The sequence below is a fragment of the Lactuca saligna genome, chromosome 4, assembly GCF_052625555.1.
Source record: "Lactuca saligna cultivar CGN05327 chromosome 4, ASM5262555v1, whole genome shotgun sequence".
NCBI lineage: Eukaryota > Viridiplantae > Streptophyta > Magnoliopsida > Asterales > Asteraceae > Lactuca > Lactuca saligna.
In genome coordinates this window covers 324117766-324145402 of record NC_136420.1, presented here as the reverse complement: position 1 = coordinate 324145402, position 27637 = coordinate 324117766, and the positions used below count along the sequence as shown (strand labels likewise).

The following is a 27637-nucleotide window of genomic DNA, read 5'->3' as shown; positions in this document are numbered from 1 at the left end:
AGGGATTCGGGTGCACTCTCGGGTGTGTCTGAACTCAAACTAAGGACTTGGTATGAAAATTTTCAAAGGTAAAATAATTTTTATAAAAAGGAGTTTGAAAAGAAATTGAAAAGAGAAAAGAACTTTGAAAAGAATAACGTGTGTGATGTGTGTGATCGGTCGAGCTCAAGTAAGTTTTCCCCAAGATACCCATACATTTATGTTATGTTATGGTATGATTATGAGAACTGGATGCTAGATTAGGGCTAAGGATCTAGGAAAATGCCTTACATGCCTGCTATATGTGCTTATTGAATTTCATGCTAGAACTGATTAGACAGTGATATGATGGCTTGAATAGGATATGCTTGGTTCAGGTACTCAATGCCCGAGCGCTACTTACTTTGTGATTTTTAGGAGTCCTAGTTATTTGTAATTAAATGGTAGACGAATACATTAAGTTACATATTATGAGGATGCAAAAATTTCAGAAGGTTAGGTCTAGTCCTATTTCACGGCTGTTGTTTGAGTCCAACCATTGTAGGGCAGGACCTCTCATTAGAAGAATTATATGGTATTAGTAATATGGAGAGATGACAGGGACTTCTTATGCAGTTGATGGTGGAGAGTGGGCTGGAGAGAGTTACCCTAGGGTAAGCCTAGGATGAGATTAGTGCAGCGAGCAGTAATAGTAGAAGGGACTTGGTGAAGTCAAAGCAATCCTTAAGGGTAGTATGGATAGATATGGAAGGTAGTATGGACACGTACTACTGAAAGCAGAGGATCCGTATTCAAGTCAAGGAGGGTTGAGATAGAACCAGGGAACTTGTAGAATGTATGAGACCTCTCGAGGTTATATATGAACCTGACACTTATGTGTTTTGTTTAAGAATGGTGGTGACATGACATGGAGCGGGAGGTTCAGGGCCTGGATCAGGATCAGGATCAGGTTTGGGTGTGGGTGTGGGATCCGAGCAAGTTGATGACGGACTACACGAGTTCATCGCATCAGAGATTACGATAGGCATCCTTGAGGCAACCCCAGTGATTTTCGGGCCGATCAAGGAAGGGATTATCAAGCTGATGGAGGATCACCTCAGGGCATTTAGGAGTGACTAGGTGTCTAGCCAATCAAGGGCATGCACACTATCCTTTAAGGACTTCAAGGGATGTGGTGCACCAGACTTCCACTGGGTGAAGGACCCCACTGTGCTAAGTAAGAGTAAGTGTATCTAGCATGAATCACTTAGAAAGAGTTCTAAGTCAAGGGATAGTCTAGGAGAGATACCTAGATGAGCAAATGAGGGTCTAATGAAAGAGTAGTCTGATATTCGTGAGAGATAGAGTACTTGTGAATTGGGATCCTAGGAGGAGGACTTGGGGTGACTACAAGTTGCTGTGGAAGGTAGTATTAGGCTCATACTACTGAAAACATCGGATATGTATGCAACCCAACTAATAATAGTTAGGGTACTAAGGAGCATGTAGGGATGGGAAATAGCGCATGAGTATGCTTGAAGGAGTCTATGATGATTTTTGTGTTGTGCTTCAGGGACATCATTGTGGGTACACGCCAAAACCCCAAGGCGATGAGGAGATCCGCTGGATCATGCATGAGGAGGTGGTTGCAGCTATCCGTGAGGTGATACCAGAGATGTTTGAGTCTATTAAGATCACATCGATTAAGACATTCGATGAGCGATATGATGCTGTTACTGAGGCTGCTACTGCGGCTGCAGCCTTAGCTGCTGCTAGGCCACAGGGAGGTGACTCATTGTTGTTCCGAGAGTTCAAAAACACAAAGCAATTAGAGTTTGATGGGACTCAGGATCCGATTGCTGCTATGAGATGGATATCCGACATTGAGGGTTGTTTTTACATGTATTTATGCGCCGAGCACCTACGACTTTGGTTTGTGCTGAACCAGCTTCACTTGGGAGTGAAGGACTGGTGGAAGTTTGTGACAGCCAACTTTACTCCCACAGATCATGATTTAGTGTCATGGGAGAGATTTACATAGCTGTTCTGAGATGTGTATGTTCCCCATTGGAGAGGGAACGAGTAGCCCATGAGTTTCTGTCTCTCAAGCGGAAGACAGAAACTGTGACTGAGATCACGAGGATGTTCCATGAAAAGGCGTTGTTTTTCCGTGAGCACGTGTCTACTAAGCTGGCACATGTGAGCAGATATCTGAGCATACTAAGGAGGGATATATGGGAGTTCGTAGCGAACTCATCATACTAGACATTGGCTGAGCTTCAGACTAATGCCAGGAGGAGGGAGATTGAGTTAGATTTGCAGACCAGAGAGGAGGAAGGGTCCCGAAGTAGAGACATGAGACCGATACAGTCACAGCCGGAGTCAAAGCGGGAAAAGTGCGCTGAAATAAGTGTTGGGGTCCAGGAGGGCCACACTTTTTGCAAGTGTGACAAGAGTCACGAGGGATCATGTCGAGCAGGGATTTGCTACAAATGTGGCAAAGGGGGCATATGGCGAAGGATTTCCCCAAGGGGTTTGCAGTTTGCTTTCACGACAACCAGACCGGACATCGGAAGGCCGAGTGCCCTTAACTCATTCAGGGATCAGTCCAGGGTTCAACACCTACTGTCTTACGTGCTGCTGATAATCGGCCAGCAAAGGTCGAGACACCGAGGGCTCGTAGGAGAGTTTTTCAGCTGACAGCGGAGGAGGTCCGCGCAGCACCTGATGTCATGGCTGGTATGTATTTCGTTATCTATATTATTTTGAGATTTGTTGTGCTTATATTGTGTTGTATATAGGTACTTTTCTTGTTAGTTATGTACCTTCTTTGGTGTTATTTGACTCGGGTGCGAGTCGATCCTTTGTGTCTTTAGCTTTTGGCCGTCACATCAGTATCATACGTGAGGTGTTGAGTCGACCTCTGAGGGTTTCTATAGTCGACGAGCGTGTGGTTTTTGCCACTGATGTATTCCGGGGATGTGTACTAGAGATTTTTGGTGTTGAGTTCCTGATAGAGCTGGTGTAGATAACGTTCGGTGATGTCTGTGTTATAGTGGGCATAGATTGGTTGAGTCGGTCTAGAGTTGTGATGGACTGTGAGCATCAGATGATGACCATACGAGACCCTAGTAGGGGAGTTCTTACGGTGTATGACGAGGGTAGCAGATCTGGAACAGCTTTCTACTCTGCTGTCAGGGTGAGATAGAGTCTACGGTAGGGTTGTATGGGCTTTTTGGCGTACGTGATGGATACGCGGGTTGCTATAGAGAGGCTGAATTCTATCTCTGAGGTTCCGATAGTGTGAGAGTTCCCGAACGTTTTCCACGAGGAGTTGTCAGGTGTGCCTACCGAGAGGCAGGGAGTTTCGGATTGATTTGGTTCCGGGTGCGGCGCCTATTGGCAAGGTACCTTATCGCCTTGCGCTCTGATATGCAGGAGTTATCCTCATAGCTCTAGGAGCTGCTGGGGAAGGGTTTTATTAGACCGAGTAGCTCACCGTGGGGAGCGCCGATTCTTTTTTCCAATAAAAAGGATGGTTCATACTGGATGTGCATCGATTACCGGGAGTTGAACAAGTTGACGGTCAAGAACCGTTATCCACTACCGATGATAGACGACTTATTTGATCAGTTTTAGGGGGCATCTTGGTTTTCCAAGATTGATTTGAGATCTGGATATCATCAGATGAGAGTTTGCGAGGAGGATATCCAGAAGACGACCTTTAGGGCTTGTTATGGGCACTATGAGTTTGTGGTGATGCCTTTTAGACTCACCAACGCATTGACATCATTCATGGATGTCATGAACTGGGTCTGCAGACCCATGTTAAATCGGTTGGTGATCGTGTTCATCAATGATATTCTGGTATACTCAAGGACCAGAGAGCATCACGAGGAGCATCTTCGAGAGATTCTTGGAGTATTGAGGACGGAGAGGCTTTACGCCAAATTCTCCAAGTGTGATTTCTTGTTACGATACGTCGAGTTCTTCGGGCGCATCGTTAATCAGAATGGGATTTTGGTCGACCCAGCCAAGATTGAGGAAGTTATGCGATGGGAGGTGTCGAGATCCCCGTCGGAGATCAGGAGCTTTCTGGGTTTGGCTGGCTACTACCGGAGATTTATCAGATATTTCTCCAAGATTGTTGTTCCTCTTACCAGATTGGCCTGAAAGGGTGTTACTTTTGCCTGGGGGCCCGAGTAGCAGGCCTCATTTGAGACTCTTCGCCAAAGATTGTGCGAAGCTCTAGTGTTAGCCCTTCCCAAGGGAGTGGAGGACTTTGTAGTTTAATGTGATGCATCTATATCAGGGATGGGTGCGGTGTTGATGTAGAGGGGGAATGTGATCGCATATGCATCAAGGTAGTTGAAGCCTCATGAGACGAGGTATCCCACCCACGATTTAGAGCTAGGATTGGTGGTGTTTGCCCTCAAGATCTGGCGCCACTATCTGTATGGAATCCGGTGCAACATATACACGAACCATAAGAGTTTGAAGTACCTCATGGATCAGCCCAACCTGAATATGAGACTGAGGAGGTGGTTGGATGTAGTGATTGACTACGACTGCAAGATATTATATCACCCAGGCAAGGCTAATGTGGTAGCTGATGCCTTGAGCCGTAGAACAGAGAGTGCTCCTATTTGAGACATGTGTATAAGGATGAGGGTGATAAGTCCAATCCTAAATACCATTCGAGAGGTTCAGGTGGAAGCTTTGAGGCCAGAGAACCGCAAGAGGGAGCGAGTGATTGGACAGGTTCCCGAGTTTGAGATGGATAGTCGGGGGCTTATGACCATTCGTGGGCGGATTTGGGTGCCTTATACAGGCGGGCTCGACATGTATTGTTGGAGGAGGCACATAGATCAAGATTCTTGATCCATCCATGGGCCACTAAGATGTATTTTGATTTGAAGAGGGATTATTGGTGGCCCTGTATGAAGAGAGATGTGGCATAGGTAGTTGATAGGTGCTTGACTTGTCATCAGGTTAAGGTGGAGCACCAGCATCCACATGGCCCGTTGCAGCCTCTAGTGAGTCCCCAGTGGAAGTGGGAACAGATATCCATGTATTTTATCACCAAATTACCGAGAACCGTGTGAGGTGTCGACCCGATATGGGTGATTGTGGATTGGTTGACAAAGAGTGCTCACTTTTTGGCATGGAGTGCTGACATCGATAGTGTCAGATCGATATGTGCGCTTCACTTCCAGGTTCTAGAAGAAGTTTCATGAGGAGTTGGGTACCCCGTTGCACATCAGTACCGCATACCACCCACAGACAAATGGGGAGAGTGAGCGGACGATTCAGACGCTCGAGGACATGCTCTGTGCATGTTTTATGGACTTTGGTGGAAGAAGTTTCATGAGGAGTTGGGTACCCCATTGCACTTCAGTACCGCATACCACCCACAGACAAACGGGGAGAGTGAACGGATGATTCATATGCTCGAGGACATGCTCCATGCATGTGTTATGGACTTCGGTGGAAGTTGGGACACTTACTTTCCCTGGCTGAGTTTTCATACAACAACAACCATCATTCCAGTATCAGTATGCCTCCCTTCAAGATCTTATACAAGAGGAGATGTCGGACTCTCATTTGTTGGGGTGAGGTAGGTAAGAGAGTGATGGGGAACACTGAGATAGTGCTCAAGATGACTGAGCAGATTCAGTAGGTCAGAGAGAGGTTACTGACGCCCAGAGTCGCCAGAAGAGTTATGCAGACCGGCGATAATTCGCGTTAGAGTTCCAGGTTGGAGATTTTGTCCTCTAGAAGGTATCCCCATGGAAAGGGGTAATCCAATTCAGGAAATGGAGCAAGCTGGTCCCTAGATACATTGGTCCTTTCAGGGTGACTGCCCGAGTGGGTAGGATAGCTTACCGGTTGGAGCTACCTGCAGAGTTAAGCTAGATTCATAACACCTTCCATGTATCTCAAATGAGGAAGTGTGTAGCCGATGAGACGAAAATGGTACCTTTAGAGGACATTCAGGTTGATGCAATCCTGAACTATATCGAGAGACCGATAACGATTTTGGATAGAAAATTTAAGACCCCGAGGAATAAGGAGGTGCGACTACTTAAGGTACAAGGGGAGCACCGAAGAGGATCAGTGTGGACTTAGGAGCCGGAGTCTAAGATGCGGGAGCAGTACCCAGAGTTGTTTCTGGAGCATGACTTCGAGGGAGAATTCTGATTCTAGTAGGGGAGAATTGTAACATGCCAACTCCCAGATATAATATTTATATAATTTTCATGCTTTCGATTGAGCAACTCGACGATTTGGAGGCCCCAACTCAATGAGTTGGCGCTGTTAGAGGAAACCCTAATTTTTCTGGGTTGTGTCATATTTAAAGGACCTTAAGTGCTCATTTCCACCTCCCATGTCACCTTACTCCCCTGTGTGAAACCCTAACCTTTTAGATTGATTTAAGAGAGAAAGAAGAGCTAACTTTGGGCATTTTAGTGCACCTTTGGAAGAGAAGAGAAGAGTATGGAGGCTTGGAACGAGAAGGGGCTATTGGATCCAATCTTTATCCATCCTTAGCTTCTCTTTGAAGGTAAAAGTCACCACCTTGCTCATTATTTTGCCTAGATCCTGTGTTTAGGAAGTTTTAGGGCTTTTTCCATCTTTCCTTGAGACTTTGAGTATTTCAAGCTTGCCAAGAGATTGAGACTACAGATCTAGACCTTATTAGGCCGCTTAAGCCCAAAAATCCATGCTTTATCAAGCTAGAGGAGAGCTTTTACGCTTGGGACTCTAAATGGAACTTGTTTTGGCATTTCAAGCCCTAAGTGTCATGCATGGACGTAAAGCTTGCAGCTTTACATGGTATCTTAGCCTTGGGAGGCTAGATCTAGAGTTTGGGGTTGTAACTCTACCTTAAAACATCTGAATGAGAAAACAAACTTAAGAGACTCGACGAGTTGATGAGCAGACTCGACGAGTCGGCTAGGGTTTCCCACCGACGAGTCCGGACATGTGTAACTTGGCGAGTTGACAAGACAAATCAACAAATTAAGTTGGAGTTTCGCGACATTGCTGAAGAAATGAGGGAACTCATCGAGTCACATAGATGCACTCAACGAGTTGGGTCAACATGAACTGTTGACTCGAGTGCTGACTTCTATTGACTTTTAGGGTTTGGTTAAGATAGAGATTGTGGAGACCATGAAGGGGTAAAATCTTCTTTTACCCATCCCAAGAGTTAGAGAGAGATGATAGCTTGGTTATTTAGAGTTGTGATTTTTAAGTGTTAGTTAGAGATACTTATGACATGTAGGTGGGGATTAGACCGTTCGAGGGTTATGTGATTTTCTTTGCTTACTTATGAGGTGAGTCTTCTCACTATACTTACCATGAGTGGAAACTTTGTGTGATCGGAGGGTCTTGTATGGTATTTATTGAGTAGTGTGATATCATGCATTATGTCTTTGTGATTTATGTTGTGTATTATGCTGAGCTTTATTGAGTTATGACGAGAGGGTCCACCCGAGTTGTGGGACCGGAGGGTTCCACTAAGTGTTGGATAAGGTGTCTAAGTCCATAACTTATTTGGTATATACTTGACCTGACCGACATGGTCCATTTGGGTTGCATCTCATCCAAACTATTATGGATAATTTTATGAGAGTTATACACATATGTTTATTAATATATTATGAGTTATAATATATTAATATGAAGTTATGTTATTTAATTAGTTTTAGTCTTAAATTAATTATGAATTAATTTAGAGATTAAAAGGAAGACTAATTAAATTATGGGCTATTTGTTTTATATAGTGTGGGCTAATACTCATTTGTTAAGGGGCTAGGCTTATGTGGAAGTCCATGGATGATCCATGGAGCTTTTAACCCATGGATCCTTGGAAAAGGAAAAGACATGGGTTATTAGGGTTTCACCCTAACCATGCACACTATATAAGCATGCTTATGGAGCATGAAATGGAGCCTAAGAAAAAACTAGTGAACTAGTGTGTGTGTGCATGTGTGTGGCCGATTTTATACAAGGTGTATACTCTCTCAAAGTTTTCCAAGAGTTTGTGGTGTTTGTGATTCCATTTGAGGCATTCACACTATTGGTGCTTGGCCCTCAAAATCCTTAGAACCAAACTCACCAAAAGGTATGTAATCTCTTCTGACTCTTTTATGTTGAAATGTTCCCCATGCCATGTTAGATAGGTTATAAACCTTGGAAAATTATTATTTTGCATGTATTTAGACAAACATAGATCCAAGGTTTATTAGGGTTGCATGCACACTTAGGAAGTGTTAGATTGCTCAAAACCCAACAGTGGTATCAGAGCCTAGGCTTGCTTGTTTGATACTTGATGCAAAATAGTGAAAAAGTCGAAATTGTTGCTGTCAGCATGGTGGACTCGCCGAGTACATTGGGGGGACTCGACAAGTCCATGGCAAACTTCAACCTACTCGACGAGTCAGTTCATGCACTCGACGAGTAGGATCGAAAGAATACAGATTCTCGACTTTTGCTGCTGCAAATGGACTAGAAACATTACCCTAAATTGTTTTGATGTTATAAAACTTATTTTAGTTGGTGTAATGGTTGTTCTAATCCATTTACAATAGCATATATCAAAATTCCATGATTTAATGTGTTCATATAATTCTTGAATTTTTGATGATCATGTTCATGTTCTTATGAATTTAGAAAATGATAGGAATTATTTGCTGAATTGTTTAGGATTAATTTTTTATCATTTATGTGTTTTAAAGCAGTCCATAATTTGTCCTCAAGTTATGGATTACCAAAGGTCACTTTCATTTAACACACACTTAAAGCACATAAGTTACATGAAAATGAAGAGTCTTCATTTTTATGAACCTTTAATTCATAAGTTATGAAATGAAGAGTTTTGCAAAGTTACAAAACTTGCCCTCAAGTTTTGGAATTTGTAAAGTTTCACACACTTTAATAAACTTTAATTCCAAACCTTAGAGTTTTAATAGTTAAAATTCAACCCTTATACTATTTATAACATTAATGGTTAATTATTATATATATGTATAAGAATAAGTCATTTTACCGTTAGTAGGCCTCATTCACGAAGCCGGTCTATAAGGTGGGTATAAGGTTGTTGCCTATAAAATGGCGACTTAATGGGTGTATACTCTCACCCACCGCTTGCTTGATCGGTGGAGGGTCGTTAGCCGAACGGGTAGAACAATGACTTTAAATCCTCATTAAAAGTATAATGAATATTATAAAATAACTAAACTCTTTTAATTCCCAATCTTAGTTATTTTAGGAAAATGTGAACATGGTGCTAGTCCATGGAATTCACACTTTGTACCTTACTAAGTCGTTGGTGGAGCGTGTGTGGTTAACCGGCACACTAACTAGGACTAGTAAGGATCACGAAGGGTGACTTAATGTTTGTCATAGATCAATGGAGCGTGTGTGGTTAACCGGCACATTGATTAGGTGATAATATTAAGAGTACCAAGTGAATTAGCATGGTTATTCACACCTTGTTTTGTGATCCTCGACATCCCAGTCACAAAACGTGAAGGGCACAATCGAGATTGAAACATGCCATTGAAAAGTTCAATGAATCTCAAAAGAATCTAGGAATTTCAAATCCAATTAAACCTAATAAATCATTTCGTTTTCATGGTGGAAATTGGTGAATCGTCATTCACCTACCTTTCAAATATATTATTACTTAGATTACGGCATCCCTCTTCTAAGTGTAATATATTGTGATTGGATCCTAGCCTTAATATTACATTTGGGTGTCTTATTAAGGATCCTACAAATATCTAATCTAAACTTACTTTCTTCTTTCAGATGTCTTCCAACACTAATGCTTCAGGCTCTAACCCAACTGGTTCTTTCTCTCTCATGAATCTTTGTGGGAGGGTCATCTTTGATGGTTCCAACTTCATGGATTGGATTAGGAACATCAGGATGGTTACTCGTTACGAGGACAAGGAATATGTCCTCGATAAGGAGTTAAAAGAACTTGATGAGTCTACTGCTACTCCTGAGGAGATCGCTGAATTCAGGACTCATGAGAGAGATGCTACTAAGGTGGCATGTATCATGATGGCCACGATGACAGCCGAGCTCCAAAAGTCGTATGAAGATTTCTACCCTTTTGAGATGCACCAAGACCTGATGGAAAGGTACCATCAGAGTGCTCGTCAGGAGCGGTATGAAATAATCTCCTCCATAATAACTACCCGCATGAAGGACGGTGAATCCGTCACGGGCCACATGTAAAAGATGCAAAGGTATGTGGACCGTTTGCTGAAGCTGAATGTTAACATCCCCGAGGAGTTGGCAATTGACATCATTTTGCACTCCTTGCCTTCTTGTTATGATCATTTTCGAATGACATATCATATGAACAAGGAGGAAGTTACCCTCACCAAGCTTCAAGGACTCTTGAAGACTACTGAAATCGGTCTTAAGGGTAAAGCGGTTGTTACCTCTACTACTCCTACTCCAACATCTACCCCTGTTTTAGCTATTGGGCAAGGCAAAGGGAAGAAGAGGAAGCACCCTTCGAAGGGTACCAAGGGAAAGTCTCTTGAAGGCTCCTCATCAAAGACCAAGAACGGTTCTGCCATTCCTTCTGCCATTCCCAAGGATGCTGAATGCTTTTATTGCCATGAAAAGGCACACTGGAAGCGAAACTGCCCTAAGTACTTACAGGATCTAAAGGATGGGAAAGTGAAACCCACCTATGCAGGTATTTACACCATATTGTCTAATTACTCAACATACTCTAACTCTTGGGTGCTTGATACAGGATGTGGTATTCACATATGTTCTGATTTGCAGGGCCTAAGAAGAAGTGAGAATGTGGAGCACGGGAAGATAAACTTGATCATGGGGAATAGGAAGGCTTCACCTGTTTCCAAGATTGGAGTTTATACTTTGTTGCTTAATAATGGGTTAAAATTATATTTGAATAAATGTGTGTACTCGTCTGAAATGGCGAGGAATATTATTTCTTTTCATGCTTTGTACAAACAAGGTTTTACCTTTTCGTTTGATAATGAATGTGGTGGTATTAATGCTTTCTTTAATAATGTGTTTTATTTTAAAGCATTACCTTGTGATGGCGTGTATGAAACTTTGTCGATTGTAGACAACTTAGGAAATAATGTGTTGTATATTGATTCTTCTACTAGCCTAGATAAAGCATCATTGTGGCATTGTCGTCTTGGACATGTAAACAAGAAACGCATAGGCCAACTCCAAAAGAGTGGAGTCTTGGAATCATTTGACCTTAAATCAGATGATAGTTGTGAATCTTGTCTACTTGGAAAAATGAAAAAATCACCCTTCACTGGAACTTGTGAGAGGGGTGAAGGTTTGTTGGACCTAATACATACTGATGTATGTGGGCCATTCAAAACCACCACAAGGGATGCTAATCGGTATTATGTGACTTTTATTGATGATTTTAGTAGATATGGGTATGTCTACTTAATCAAACATAAGTCAGAAACCTTTGAAAGGTTTAAGGAATTCAAACAGGAAGTAGAAAATCAATTGGGCAGGAACATTAAGATGCTTCGATCCGATCGAGGTGGTGAGTATCTTAGTACCGAGTTCCTTGACTATCTTAAGGAGTGTGGGATTGTCTCACAATTGACTCCTCCCAGGACACCACAGCTGAATGGTGTAGCTGAGAGGCGTAATTGAACTTTTTTGGACATGGTTCGCTCTATGATGAGTCGAGTTTCGTTACCAATCTCTTTTTGGGGGTATGCCTTAAAGACTGCCGCCCATATCCTTAATCTAGTCCCTACAAAGAAGGTTACCAAAACACCTCATGAGATGTGGACTGGGAAGGTTCCCAATTTGGACCACATCAAAGTTTGGGGTTGCGAAGCTTTCGTGAGGCGTGAAACTCATGATAAGCTTGAACCCCGAAGTGAAAGGTGTATTTTCATCGACTACCCACAGAAATCCTTCGGTTACCTCTTCTACAGACCTAGTGAGAATGTGGTCTTTGTAGCACGAAGAGGGATATTTCGCGAGAAAGAATTTATAAGCCAAGGAGACAGTGGGAGGCAGATTGATCTTGAAGAAATTCAAGAATCAATTGGTGAAGGAACCTCAGACACTAGCAATCAACCTGAGGAGGAAACTCCTGTTGATCCAGCTGACGAGTCTGTACCTCCGAGGCGTTCCACACGGGTTGGGAACACACCTTCGTTTTATTATGGTTTTCATATTACTACGGAAGGTGATACGTTTATTAGTGATAGTACACTATTAAATTTGGATGAACCTAGCAGTGTTAAGGAAGCCATGGTAGGCCCGGAGTCTGCTAAATGGAAGGAGGCTATGGACAGCGAGATACAGTCCATGTATGACAATCATGTTTGGAACTTGGTTGATAATGTACCAGGCCGTAAAACAGTCGGGTGCAAATGGGTCTTCAAGAAGAAGACAGACATGGAAGGAAAAGTGCATACTTATAAGGCTCGACTATTTGCGAAGGGTTTTACTCAAACTCAAGGTATTGATTATGATGAAACCTTCTCGCCGGTAGCCAAGATTAAGTCTATTAGGGTTATGTTAGCCATTGCAGCATTTCATGATTATGAAATATGGCAAATGGATGTCAAAACCGCTTTCCTTAATGGAAAGTTGGCTGAGGATGTGTACATGAATCAGCCAGAGGGTTATGTCAGTGCAGAGTACCCTAATAGAGTATGTAAGCTTGAGAAATCCATTTATGGATTAAAACAAGCATCTCGTAGCTGGAATATTTGTTTTGATGAGAAGGTAAAAGAGTTTGGCTTCTCAAGAAGCGAAGATGAGTCTTGCGTGTATGTCAGAGCTAGTGGGAGTATAGTTAGCTTCTTGGTACTGTATGTGGATGACATACTACTCATAGGAAATGACATCCCAACCTTGCAGGAGGTTAAGTCCTGGCTTGGGAAGTGCTTTGCTATGAAGGACCTAGGGGAGGCTACCTATATCCTAGGGATAAGGATATTAAGAGAAAGGAGTAGAAGACTAATTAGACTTAGTTAGAGTATCTACTTGGATAAGGTGTTGAAAAGGTTCAACATGGAGAATTCCAAGAAAGGAGATTTACCAATCCAAAGCAATACCAAACTGAGTAAGACTCAGAGTCCGAGTACAGAGGCAAAGATAGTTGAGATGAGCCAATTACCATATGCTTCCGCAGTTGGCTCGATCATGTATACTATGACTTGTACCCGTCCTGATGTGGCATTTGCTTTGAGCATGGTCAGTAGGTATCAGGGGAACCCTGGCAAGGCTCATTGGACCGCGGTAAAGAACATTCTCAAGTACCTACGGAGGACTAAGGATTGGATTCTTACCCTTGGTGGCTGTGATGACTTGAAAGTATTAGGGTACAGTGATGCTGGTTTTCAGACTGATAGGGATAATTTCCGCTCTCAGTCGGGCTGGATCTTTACCTTAAATGGAGGGGCTATTTCCTGGAAGAGTTCCAAGCAGGAGACGGTGGCTGATTCGACTTGTGAATCAGAGTATATAGCAGCGAGTGAAGCAGCAAAGGAGGCGATATGGCTAAAGAACTTCATCGGAGACCTTGGAGTTGTACCAGCTATTAAGGAACCTATAGAGATTTTCTGTGACAACAATAGTGCGGTTACCTTAGCCAAGGAACCAAGAGATCATGGCAGATCCCGACACATTGACAGAAAATATCACTTCATAAGACACAAGATTGAAGAATGACTCCTTGTGACAAGGAGGATATCGTCGGATGAGAATCCTGCAGATCCCCTTACGAAGGGACTGACGAGGGTTAAGCATTTTCAGCATGCGAGATGCATCGGGCTGAGGGACGATATTAGTTTTACAGATTAGATAGTTTTCCTGAAACTTGTAAAATGTAATCGACGTTTGATGATGAATAAAATTTGTGATTTATTTATGAGTAAAGTGTTGCTATCATTTTCAATTATTTACTATTGTTTTAGTTTTGCATGTTTTGACTTCCAGAATAATTAATTTATTCAAACCTCCACAATCGATCATATGTCGGAAGTAGGTATGAATCAAGATTGTCATGAATTGGGTTTGTAGATGCCTTAAAGGTGTTTAGACATGGCAATGGTTGCTGCAACATTCATGAGTACTCATAACTTATGAGTATTGGTATAAACCCACGCTCACTTGTATCACTTCATGGAATTTATCTCGAGTGATCGTGAGATGATAACATCATATAAATCTTTAAACCTAGAGATATGAGTTGTTACCTATGAGTTGGTTGTGCATTGATTGCACGTAAACGCATCAGTAACTTGATGTTATAAAACGTGCCTTTGTGTACAATTCAATAAGTAGTAGAACAAGCATATCAGTCGAAGTTTATCTGTTCCTTCTAGAAATAGAAGCGATATCTGGGCCCCTCGATGATTTTGTGTTGACCCATGTACCAGGCCTGGTCAGAACTAAACCGATGTGTTCAGTGAAGTTCTTCGTCAAACAAATCGAAAAAACGAGAAACAACTGCTAGACAATAAGCAAGACATAGTTCCATGTGTTTGTCCGGCTGATATCATGAGAACAGAGGATTATGTGATCACTTATCTAAAATGGCGCTTCATAGTTCGACAGAGTCTTCATTGTTCAAGGGAGTTTTTGAGAGCTACGATTGCTGGTTGGTTCCTGAAGTTATAGGAAAATATAGTTATTAGACTTATCCAAGTGGGAGTCTGTTGGATAAGGTGTCTAAGTCCATAACTTATTTGGTATATACTTGACCCGACCGGCATGGTCCATTTGGGTTGCATCTCATCCAAACTATTATGGATAATTTTATGAGAGTTATACACATATGTTTATTAATATATTATGAGTTATAATATATTAATATGAAGTTACGTTATTTAATTAGTTTTAGTCTTAAATTAATTATGAATTAATTTAGAGATTAAAAGGAAGACTAATTAAATTATGGGCTATTTGTTTTATATAGTGTGGGCTAATACTCATTTGTTAATGGGCTAGGCTTATGTGGAAGTCCATGGATGATCCATGGAGCTTTTAACCCATGGATCCTTGGAAAAGGAAAAGACATGGGTTATTAGGGTTTCACCCTAACCATGCACACTATATAAGCATGCTTATGGAGCATGAAATGGAGCCTAAGAAAAAACTAGTGAACTAGTGTGTGTGTGCATGTGTGTGGCCGATTTTATACAAGGTGTATACTCTCTCAAAGTTTTCCAAGAGTTTGTGGTGTTTGTGATTCCATTTGAGGCATTCACACTATTGGTGCTTGGCCCTCAAACTCCTTAGAAACAAACTCACCAAAAGGTATGTAATCTTTTCTAACTCTTTTATGTTGAAATGTTCCCCATGCCATGTTAGATAGGTTATAAACCTTGGAAAATTATTATTTTGCGTGTATTTAGACAAACATAGATCCAAGGTTTATTAGGGTTGCATGCACACTTAGGAAGTGTTAGATTGCTCAAAACCCAACACTAAGACACATAGACCAGAGGGTCTTATTTGAGATATATCCATGAGAGGCTAATGAGTTATGTGTGATATTTCAGGGAACTCACTAAGCTTTGTGCTTACCGTGTTATGTGATATGTGTTTCAGGTACTTCTCAGGATCGCAGTAAGGCACCAGATTGATTGTACACACGAGATGGAGTTATGTTTTTGAGGATCTTGGATTATTATTCAATCAATTATGAATATGTGTTTTTGATAAATTGATATTTTGGGGATTTTGTGAAACGTGTTGATAAAATTTATATGATTTTAAAAATGAAAATTTTGTTTGAAAATTTATGGCATTACACTAAAAGTGAAATTTCATCGATTGTTTTATCTTGAAAAAGATAATATTAGTTAGTTCTTGATAGGTAGATTGATGGTTTTGAGTGCTGGAATTGGCACATGATAAAGATTACTTTGTGGAGTTGATTTTGGTTCTTGCTAATGTATATTTCAATAACCAACTTGGTAAATTTGTTTGAGATTTAGATACAGTTGGGGATGCACATATGTCTGCTAGATGAACTTGTTTTCTTCCAAGAAAAGTAAATATTTCGGCGTGGAGAGTGTTGCTTAATCGTCTTCCAACTAGGTCGAATTTGATGGCAAAGGGTTCGATGTTCTTTCAGTGCTTCGCCTTTGTGCTCTTTACAAGTGGAGGAGAAGTTCGTTTGTTTTTTAATACACCGTCACATCTTGTTTTCCATAATATCCACATTACACCAAAACAAACACATATTAGGTTGTTTCTCCTTCTCCTACGTATCCCCCAAGTTTTTACAAATCCGATAAGTTCCCCGACGGTTTGAAATTGTGGTTTCGGAATGTTGCACCATTTAAATATCAAATCCCAGACATTGCTCGCCACTGGACAGCGTATAAGAATGTGCTCCGTATCTTCATTCTCAAGATGACACTGGGGGCATGATGTGTTTATAATTGCAACTCCTCTCCTTTTTAGTGCCAGGTTAGATGGGATACGTCCCATATTAGCTCTCCAGATAAAGGAATTGACCTTTATGGGGATTTCATGAATCCATGGGATGATAACTTCATTAATTGCCAGCTCTATGTTATCGATTTTTGATTTGATCGTCTCTACATGGATAACACCATCATCCGATAAAGGATAGATCCAAGAATCAGGCTCTGGAGATGGACGGTGCTCGCTAATGGTCTCGTACAACAGCTGAAAGCTATGGATCTGCTCATCAGTTGCAGGGGTGATCTCCATTCCCAAGAATAACCATCTGCTTTCACTCTTTGGCTAGCCTTGCAAGTTTTACGTCTTTCAAGTTGATACAATCCTGGGAATTGATCCTTTAATGGTTCACCATCACACCAGTCGTCCATCCAGAATAGGGTATCGTTGTCGTTCTTCACTTTTTTCTTTAGGATGTCTCGAAAGCTTATCCCAGCTTTAGGTAGATCCTTCATCACCTTCGCAATATTGTTCCACACACCTGCAATAGTTCTTTTTGATAAGATGTTAGCAGGTTTATTATAAAAATTATGAATACCCGTAATTACTTGACTCCACAAAGCTGATTTGTTTGTTTTTAGTGCCCACCACCATTTGACAATCATTGAAATGTTGAAGGCCCTGAGCGATCCAAGACCAAGGCCCCCTATGTCCTTTGGGCTAACTATCTTTTCCCACGATACCCAAGCAATTTTAAACTTGTTGTCACACCCGCCCCATAAGAACTGCCACCGAATTTTTTCAAGAAGATCAATAATTCCCACCGGGGCCACAAATATAGAGAAATAATACGACGGTAAACAGCCTAGGACTTCTTTGGCTAAGGTTAGTCTTCCTCCAAATGACAATGCTTTCAATTTCCAAGGCGAGAGTTTAGAGTAAAAACGATCAATTATAGGCTTCCAATGCTTCTTTAGCTTCATGTTCGCTGTAACGACCCAATTTTCACGTCCAGAAATTTCGTTTTTAAAACTTTACTTAGAAAACACTAATAATTAAAACGTTTTTTAATTAAACCATTTCACATCGAAAACCCAAATTTGAAATCCACAACATGTAAACAACCAAAATATCAGAGTATCAATCCCAGAATAAACTCATAACTGCGGAAACAAGAGTGTGTGTGATATGCTGCTACCATGTCGGCTCCTTTCCCTTAGCTAAAGTGGTACCTGAAACCAAAACTGAAAACTGTAAGCACGAAGCTTAGTGAGTTCCCCCACTGTACCACATACCATATAATCACATAACATACATAAATTGTCAAGCATATCTGGGTGCCCGACCTACCCTTTCGGTCCTCTCGATCGGATACTGCCTAGCATATCTGGGTGCTGGCCTCCCCTTCGGTCCCATCGACCGGATACTGCCTAGCATATCTGGGTGCTAGCCTCCCCTTCGGTCCTCTCGACCGGATACTACCTAGCATATCTGGGTGCTGGCCTCCCCTTCGGTCCTCTCGACCGGATATTGGGGAAGCTATTTCTCCCCTCTACTACTACCACATAACATGTATCACAATATCAGAATCTATCTAACATGGATGGGTATGACTACCCCTTCGGCCCTACCGACCGGATATCTTGGGGAATATCTCCCCCTATTATCATTAGCACATAAATACAACACATGTAGTAGTAATCCCTTATATGAATATCACAGAGACAATCATCTACATACAACTCCTACTGGTGGGCCGACATTGTGGCCGTAGACCCACCGCTATTGGAAGGTAACTCACCTCAAAGTAGCTGCTGATCTGATCGGAAACTGACTGTCTACTGCTGCTGCTGCGGACGCCCTCCGGCTATAATTCCCACAAAACGATCATTCAAACACTGCTAGATGCGCTTAGGGTAAAATGACCCTTTTACCCTTAACCAAGTCGAAATCCAAGTCAAAGTCAACTTCCAGTTGACTGGACTTGCCGAGTCCGCAAGCAATTCGCCGAGTCCTTCCCTTACTAATCCGGTCCTATTCGCCAAGTCCCTCTCCCCACTCACTGAGTCACCCTCGACTCACCACTCGGGACTACGGGGCAGACTCGAGTACCGACTCGCCGAGTTTGAGGAACAACTTGGCGAGCTCTATGTAATCTTCATACGAATCGGCAAGTTGTTCATCCAACTCGCCGAGTCTAAGAACATCTTCATAGAACTCGCCGAGTTCCACTTTGGGACTCGCCGAGTTCCTCGACCCATTTCCCAAGTAGGCCAAATCTGAGACTTGCAATTCATCAAAACCACAGATCTATGGTCCTAGGGCATGTTTACCACGTAAAGTTGCAAAATTTACGTGCGTGCACGGCCTAATGAGCCCAAACATGCAATTCCAAGCTCTTTAAGAGGTCCTACACTCAATAGGGACCTCAATCACTTCAACCACAGAGACTTTATGCTACTAGGATGTCCTAAAGGTCCAAATCCGAAGTCCTTGTGGAACATTAACCATAAACACATAGAGATTTAGGTTCTTAGGGCTTAAACCTCTTTTTAGGGACAAGAAGGGGGTTCAATGAACTAAAGATCAAGGTAGGAACTTTTCTACCTGAATAGAAGCCCCTCACAGAGTAGATTCCGGATCTTCTTCTCTCCTTGCACTCCTCAACCTTCTCTTTCTTCTCTAAAGCTCCAAACCACCTTCACAATGCTAAAATGATCACCCACAAGGACACAAAGGGCTTGGGTTTTATTCTACAGACCTCTGGGAGTGCTAGGGGAAATGGAGGTTGGGTTAGATTCTTTAAATAGGGTGCAAACACCCGAGTTAGGGTTTTAGTCCAGACAAGGTCTACTCGCCGAGTCCCACGGGCCTACTCGCCAAGTAGACAGAACTGATCCCGTGTCTAGACCTGCTTCTACTCGGCGAGTTAGTCCTTCAACTCGCCGAGTCCATGATAAAAATGAAATACATAAGGAGAGTTAATAATCAAGAATACATACCAGGAACCAGGTGCTACAAATCTCCCCCACTTATTTTAGACTTCATCCTCGAAGTCTGCTGCTCGATCCTGAAACAGCTCGGGGTAATGTTCCATCATTTCTTCCACCGGCTCCCAAGTCCACTCGGACCCCTTTCGGTGCTGCCACTGCACCTTCACTAACTCCACCTTCTTGTTCCTCAGATCCTTCGACTTCCGGTCGAGGATTGCGACTAGGCGCTCAATGTAATTCAAGTTGTCATCAACCTGTATATCCTCTAATGGTACCACCGCTGAATCATCCACGAGACACTTCCGCAGCTGGGAGACATGGAAGGTGCTGTGGATCTGACTGAGCTCGGCTGGCAGATCCAGCCTATATGCCACCTTGCCCACCCGTGATACAACCCTGAACAGACCAATGAATCTCGGGCCTAACTTGCCCCGCTTCCTGAATCGAATGACACCTTTCCAAGGCGACACCTTCAGGAGAACCATATCCCCGACCTGGAACTCCAGGTCTGATCGACGCTTGTCGGCGTAACTTTTATGCCGACTCTACGTAGTCTATAGCCTGCTCTGAACCTGCTGAATCCTCTCGGTAGTCTTGAGCACCACTTCGGTGCTCCCCATAACTCTCTGGCCAACCTCTCCCCAGCATATTAGGGTCCTGCACCTCCGTCCGTACAACAGCTCGAATGGAGGGCGGTCGATACTCGCGTGGTAGCTGTTGTTGTAAGAGAACTCGGCCAAGGGAAGATAAGTATCCCAGCTACCACCGAAGTCTAGCACGCACGCCCGCAACATATCCTCTAGAGTCTGGATGGTCCGCTCGCTCTGACCATCTGTCTGCGGGTGAAAGGCGGTGCTAAAATGCAAACGAGTACCCAACTCGTCATGAAACCTATTCCAAAACCTGGAAGTAAAATGCACATCCCTGTCTGAGATAACAGATACTGACACCCCGTGCCGCGCCACAATCTCCCTAATATAAATGTCGGCCAATTTCTCAGCCGAAATGCTCTCCTCAATCGGAATAAAATGAGCACTCTTGGTCAATCGATCCACGATGACCCAAATTGAATCTACTCCACGCGCGGTCCTGGGAAGCTTCGTGATAAAATCCATCGTCATACCTTCCTGCAGGTCAAGCACCGCTCGACATACCAAGCCACATCCCGCTTCATGCAGGGCCACCAATAATCTAGACGAAGATCCCTATACATCTTCGTCGCCCCTAGATGAATAGAGATTCGGGATTTATGCTCCTCCTCCATCAAAATCTGGCGCACGCCTCCGTGATACAGCACCCACACCCTTCGGTGTAGTGTTAATAGCCCTCGACTATCATAATCGAAGGAGGAAACCTGACCCACCACACGCTCGCTCTTCTGATGCGCCTCCTTGATGGCCTCCTGTTGAGCCTCCCGAATCTACTCCAACAGAGGAGTCACCACGGTCATCCTCATGCAAACATCCCTAATCGGTGCCGCCTTGCGGCTAAGCACATCAACCACCACATTAGCCTTCCCTGGGTGGTAAAGGATCTCGCAATCATAATCCTGTACCACGTCCAACCACCGACGCTGCCTCATGTTCACGTTCGGCTGATCCATGAGGTACCTCAAACTCTTGTGGTCCGTGTAGATGGTACAACGAACCTCGTAGAGGTAATGCCGCCAAATCTTGAGAGCGAAAACCACCGCCACCAACTCTAAATCATGCGTCGGGTAGTTCGCCTCGTGAGGCTTCAGCTGCCTCGAGGCATAAGCAATGACATGCCCCCTCTGCATCAATACTGCACCCATGCCTGAGATCGACGCATCACAATATACCACAAAATCCTCTACGTCCTCGGGCAGGGCAAAGATTGGTGCCTCGCACAATCTCTATCTCAGCGTCTCAAATGCAGCCTGCTGCTCGGGTCCCCACCGAAAGACCACAACTTTCTTCGTCAGCCGCGTTAGGGGTACGACTATCTTGGAGAAATCCTGAATGAATCTCCGATAGTAGCCTACTAATCCTAGGAAACTCCGAATCTCGAATGGAGACTTAGGAATCTCCCATCTCATCACGGCCTCGACCTTGGCTGGGTCGACTAGAATCCTTTTCTGGTTGATAAGGTGTCCGAGAAATTGCACCTCGCGCAACCAAAACTAGCACTTGGAGAACTTGTCATACAAGCTCTCCCTCCTTAGGGTCTCCAAAAACTCTCTCAGATGCTCCTCGTGCTACTCCTGTGTCTTGGAATAAACCAAGATGTCACCAATGAAAACTATCACAGACCGATCCGGCATCAGTCTGCATACGCGGTTCATGAGGTCCATGAACACGGCAGGAGCATTGGTGAGCCCAAACGGCATCACCACGAACTCATAATGCCCATAGCACGTCTGAAACGCGGTCTTCTGTGCATCCTCCTCTCTGACCCTCATCTGATGATAACCCGAACGCAAATCGATCTTGGAAAACCAAGACTCTCCCTGAATCTGGTCAAAGAGATCATCAATCCTCGGGAGTGGGTATCGGTTCTTCACCATTACCTTGTTCAGCTCCCGGTAATCTATACACATCCGATGCGACCCGTCCTTCTTTTTCACGAACAGAATCGGGGATACCCAGGGAGAACTGCTCGGTCGAATGAATCCCTTGTCTAACAGCTCCTGTAGCAGCGTAGACAACTCCTGAATCTCAGGAGAAGCCAACCGATACGGTGCCTTGGCTATTGGAGCCGCACCAGGAACGAGGTCAATCCTGAACTCCACCTGTCGCTCCAGAGGTATCCCAGGAAGCTCCTCTGGAAAAACATCTGCGAAATCTTGCACCATCAGAACCTCGCTCACCGTCACCTTACCCTCCTCCCGGGTATCCATCACACATGCAACATAACCTGCGTATCCCTGCTGAAGGTATCGTCTAGCCCTCGCTGTTGAACAGACTGAAGGTCCACACTATGGCCTCTCGCCATGAATGACTAACTCTCCCCCACTTGGGGTCCTGACCTGCACTAGCTACTGTGCGCAATCTATCACCGCCCCATTGGGGCTCAACCAATCCATGCCTATAATTACCTTGTTCCCACGCAACGGAATGGGAACCAAGTCCACCAGATAACGCTCTTCAAATAACCTCAAAACACAATCCTTGAACACTGCTGATGCTCGCACCGATCGATCATCGGCAATCTCTACCTCTAAAGGGCAATCCAACATGCCTGAAGACTCAGTGAACTTCTTGCTAAGCGCAAAGGAAACAAATGATCGGGTAGCACCCGAGTCGAACAACACCTGGACTGGGATACCGTTCACATGGAACGATCCTAACACACACACACACACGCACACACACACACACACACACACATATATATATATATATATAAACCGAGCACATATCAATATCATAGCATTATAAAAATGAATGAGAAGGAACGAATCATACCCGTCACCACATCGAGTGCAGCGCGTGCCTCCTCAGTGGTCAGCTGAAATGCCCGACTCCTCACCACTGGAGTCTCTGCCTTGCCCTGCCGAGCATCCGTGATCCGTAGGGTCGCCAGAGCTGGCGCGTTTACCGGCGCTGGAACTGTCAACTGGGGGCAGGCCTTCTTGTAGCCCCTCTGGTTGCAGTGGAAGCACAACAACTCAGATGTCTGAATAACTGCTGCCGGAGCAGTGCAATCTCTGCTAAAGTGCCCAAGCTTGCCGCACTTATAGTAGCCTGGTAATCCCGACCTGCACGCCCCCTCGTGCATCTTGTCGCATTTCCTGTAGCGGCCCCGTCCCTGTTGGCCTTTCGGCCCCACATCTAATCCCTTGGGCTTCTTCCCTGAAGCCCCTCCTGACTGTCCCTCTTCCGCCTTCCATTTTTGGATGTGCTCCAAATCTATCTCCCTCTCCCTCGCCCTGGCAATCATGGAGTCCAAGGTGGGGCAAGCTGAAAAACTAACGTGCTCTCGGATATCAACCCGAAGCATATCATGATAGCGGGTCCTCCTCATGTCCTCATCGCCCGCATATTGAGGCACCAACAGTGCCCTCTCCCGGAACTTGGCGGTGATCTCCGCCACAGTCTCCGTCGTCTGTCTCATGTCTAAAAACTCCCCGGCCAGCTGCTGAAGCTCGACAGCCGGCGTAACCTCTGCCCTGAATCTGGTCACAAAATCTGACCAGGTCATAGCCTCGATCGCTGAGGCTCCCAATGAGTCACCCACTGACTCCCACCAGTCTCGAGCTCGGTCTCGTAAACACCCTGCCGCATACCCTACCTTCGACCCCTCGGGGCAGAAGCTAGTCAACTGTGCAGACTCGATGTTTGCAATCCATCGTGTGGCAGCTATGGGGTCCTTCGCCCCATGAAATTCCGATACACCACTGCCCCGAAAGTCCTTGAAGGACAGTGTGCGAGATCCCGACTGGCCAGATGCCATGTCACTCCTGAATGCCCGGAGGCGATCCTCCATCATCTCCAATATCCCCTCCTTGATCGACCCGAAGATAATGGGGGTCGACTCAAGGATACCTCAGGTGATCTCAGACGCGATGAACTCGCGCAGCCTCTCATCTCCTGGCTCGGAACCTGATCTTGAACCCGATCCCTCTCCTGAATTGCCAACTGCTGGCCTCAGGCGTAGTACCACCATTATGAAATACAGAGAAATAACAATTGTTAGCGATACTGATACCCCTGGAGGGATCCCACCCACTACAAGTTCCCTGGTCTTATCTTAGCCTTCCTCGGTTCGGGTACGGATCCTCTGCTTTCAGTAGTATGGGCCCATACTACCTTCCACATCAATCCGTACCTTCCCCAAAGACCACCTCGACTCAACCAGGTCCCTTCCACTACCGCTGATCACTGCTACTCTTTATCCTAGGCTTACCCTAGGAAACCTCTGACTCCACCCAACCCAGTCCTCAGCTGTTAAAGGCCTTTTGGTGATGCCAATTAACTATTACCTGAATACAATCACATGTGATGAGGCTCGGATAATCCTTCAAGTAAGGGTCTCATCTCTACAATGGTTAGGACTCAAACAAGAGCTACACAATAGAGTCAAATCCAACACTATGAGATTAATCAACCCTGATCACATGTAACTTTAACGTATTCACCTAACAGTTAACTCCCATCACTTCAAATCCCACATAGCACAAAGCAAATAGCATTTGGACATAAGGAAAACAATCTCAAGCAACTCTATCCTCGTAGAGAAAACTGAACTAGCATGCAATGTTAAACTCGTACTATCAGGAATAACCTAAACAGGCTACCCTACTGCTATCTACTCAACTCTGGCATGTAACTCTTTCATATACTGAAGCACATAAGGCATCACTCCTAGATCCTTAGTCCTATTCTAGGATGATGTTCTACAGAAACTGATAACATAAATAAACTTGTATGGGTACATTGGGGAATACTTACTTGAGCTCGGCCGATCGCACACATCACACACTTTGTACTTTCGTAAAACCCTTTACTTAGCCTTTTAGAAAACACTTTCTCTTTCCAAAATCTTTTAATCCCTCCATTTGAGTTCAAACACCCCCAAAGGTGTGTCCGAATCCCTCAAACCAAGGCTCTGATACCAACTTGTAACGACCCAATTTTCACATCCAGAAATTTCATTTTTAAAACTTTACTTAGAAAACACTAATAATTAAAACGTTGTTTAATTAAACCATTTCACATCGAAAACCCAAATTTGAAATCCACAACATGTAAACAACCAAAATATCAGAGTATCAATCCCAGAATAAACTCATAACTGAGAAAACAAGAGTGTGTGTGATATGCTGCTACCGCGCCGACTCCTTTCCCTTAGCTGAAGAGGTACCTGAAACCAAAACTGAAAACTATAAGCACGAAGCTTAGTGAGTTCCCCCACTGTACCACATACCATATAATCACATAACATACACAAATTGTCAGGCATATCTGGGTGCCCGACCTACCCCTTCGGTCCTCTCGACCGGATACTGCCTAGCATATCTGGGTGCTGGCCTCCCCTTCGGTCCTCTCGACCGGATACTGCCTAGCATATCTGGGTGCTGGCCTCCCCTTCGGTCCTCTTGACTGGATACTCGGGAAGCTATTTCTCCCCTCTACTACTACCACATAACATGTATCACAATATCAGAATCTATCTAACATTGCTGGGTATGACTACCCCTTCGGCCCTACTGACCAGATATCTTGGGGACTATCTCCACCTATTGTCACTAGCACATAAATACAGCACAGGTAGTAGTAATCCCTTAGATGAATATCACAGAGACAATCATCTACATACAACTCCTACTGGTGGGCCGGCATTGTGGCCGTAGACCCACCGCTACTGGAAGGTAACTCACCTCAAAGTAGCTACTGATCTGATCGGAAACTGACTGTATACTGCTACTGCTGCGGACGCCCTCCGGCTATAATTCCCACAAAACGATCAGTCAAACACTACTAGATGCGCTTAGGGTAAAATGACCATTTTACCCTTAACCAAGTCGAAATCCAAGTCAAAGTCAACTTCCAGTTGACTGGACTCGCTGAGTCCGCGAGCAACTCGACGAGTCCTTCCCTTACTAATCTGGTCCTACTCGCCAAGTCTCTCTCCCCACTCACTGAGTCACCCTCGACTCAACACTCGGGACTATGGGGCCGACTCGAGTACCGATTCACCGAGTTTGAGGAACAACTTGACGAGCTCCAGGAAATCTTCATAGGACTCGCCTAGTCTAAGACCATCTTCATAGAACTCGCCGAGTTCCACTTTGGGACTTGCCGAGTTCCTCGACCCATTTCCCAAGTAGGCCAAATCTGAGACATGCAATGCTTCAAAACCACAGATCTATGGTCCTAGGGCATGTTTACGACGTAAAGTTGCAAACTTTACGTGCATGCACGGCCTAATGAGTTCAAACATGCAATTCCAAGCTCTTTAAGAGGTCCTACACTCAATAGGGACCTCAATCACTTCAACCACAGAGACTTTATGCTACTAGGATGTCCTAAAGGTCCAAATACGAAGTCCTTGTGGAACATTAACTATAAACACATAGAGATGTAGGTTCTTAGGGCTTAAAACCTCTTTTTAGGGACAAGAAGGGGGTTCAATGAACTAAAGATCAAGGTAGGAACTTTTCTACCTGAATAGAAGTCCCTCACAGAGTAGATTCCGGATCTTCTTCTCTCCTTGCACTCCTCAACTTTCTCTTTCTTCTCCCAAGCTCCAAACCACCTTCACAATGCTAAAAAGATCACCCACAAGGACACAAAGGGATAGGGTTTCGTTCTACAGACCTCTGGGAGTGCTAGGGGAAATGGAGGTTGGGTTAGATCGTTTAAATAGGCTGCAAACACCCGGGTTAGGGTTTTAGTCCAGACAGGGTCTACTCGCCGAGTCCCACGGGCCTACTCGTCGAGTAGACATAACTAATCCCGTGTCTAGACCTGCTTCTACTCGACGAGTTAGTCCTTCAACTCGCTGAGTCCAAGATAAAAATGCAATACATAAGGAGAGTTAATAATCAAGAATACATACCAGGAGCCAGGTGCTACATTCGCACCTACCGGGACCCCCAGGTAAGTGAAGGGATGTAACGATGGTTGACAACCCAAGGGAGCGGCCCATCGAGCAACTTCAGTCATGTCTACTCCGACATCAAATACCGTGGATTTGTTAAAGTTTACCTTTAATCCTGACGCCACCTGAAAGCATCTTAACACCCTTGCTAGATTTTTTATGTTTCTTTGATTCCACTCACCCACAAAAATGGCATCATCGGCATAGTACAGGTGGGAGATTTCGATTTCTGAATATGGAATTTTTATACCCTGGAAAAGACCCTTCTTGCAATCTACATTCATTGCAACATTTAATCCCTCCATGGCAATTATAAATAGAAATGGTGAGAGAGGGTCGCCCTGCCGTACACCTTTTTCCATTCCAAATTCCACCATTGGAGACCGGTTTATAAGAACTGAGAGACTTGCTGATTGGAGGCATCCTTTGATCCACATGCGCCATTTATCTCCATATCCCATTTGAATAAGTACCGATTCAAGGTACTCCCAGTTAACGGAGTCAAAGGCTTTCTCATTTACGATTAGCGGACCATCAAGGATATTGCATCCCTTCACAAAAGTCGTTTGAATATCTCCATTGTTCTTGCTAATCACCATACTGAGTCTGTTGGCTAAGGTCTTGGAGATTATTTTGTATAGCGAGCCAATTAAGCTAATTGGCCTGTAATCACCAATGAGCAGTGG

The 27637-nt window shown here is 44.1% G+C and overlaps 1 protein-coding gene across 1 annotated transcript; it reads right to left on the bottom strand.

Annotated features, from left to right (window-relative positions):
* Positions 1–16095: 16095 nt before the first annotated feature.
* On the bottom strand, positions 16096–27550 carry LOC145040911 (uncharacterized). The gene is made up of 4 exons (XM_078988795.1): positions 26910–27550; positions 26515–26606; positions 16718–16933; positions 16096–16568 (listed from the first exon to the last, which is right to left on the bottom strand). Exons 1-4 carry the CDS (start codon positions 27548–27550, stop codon positions 16096–16098), a joined length of 1422 nt encoding a protein of 473 aa, XP_078844921.1.
* Between the last annotated feature and the right edge of the window lie 87 nt (positions 27551–27637).

Bases quoted from the DNA above. Each gene is read 5' to 3' on its own strand.
- LOC145040911 (XM_078988795.1), bottom strand. From the start codon at position 27,550: ATGGTGATTAGCAAGAACAATGGAGATATTCAAACGACTTTTGTGAAG. The intron at 16,934-26,514 runs GTAGAAAAGTTC...GAACTATTGCAG, and splicing joins TGTGAGGGACTTCTATTCAG to GTGTGTGGAACAATATTGCG. The intron at 16,569-16,717 runs GTTATTCTTGGG...TTATCCATGTAG, and splicing joins CCAAAGAGTGAAAGCAGATG to AGACGATCAAATCAAAAATC.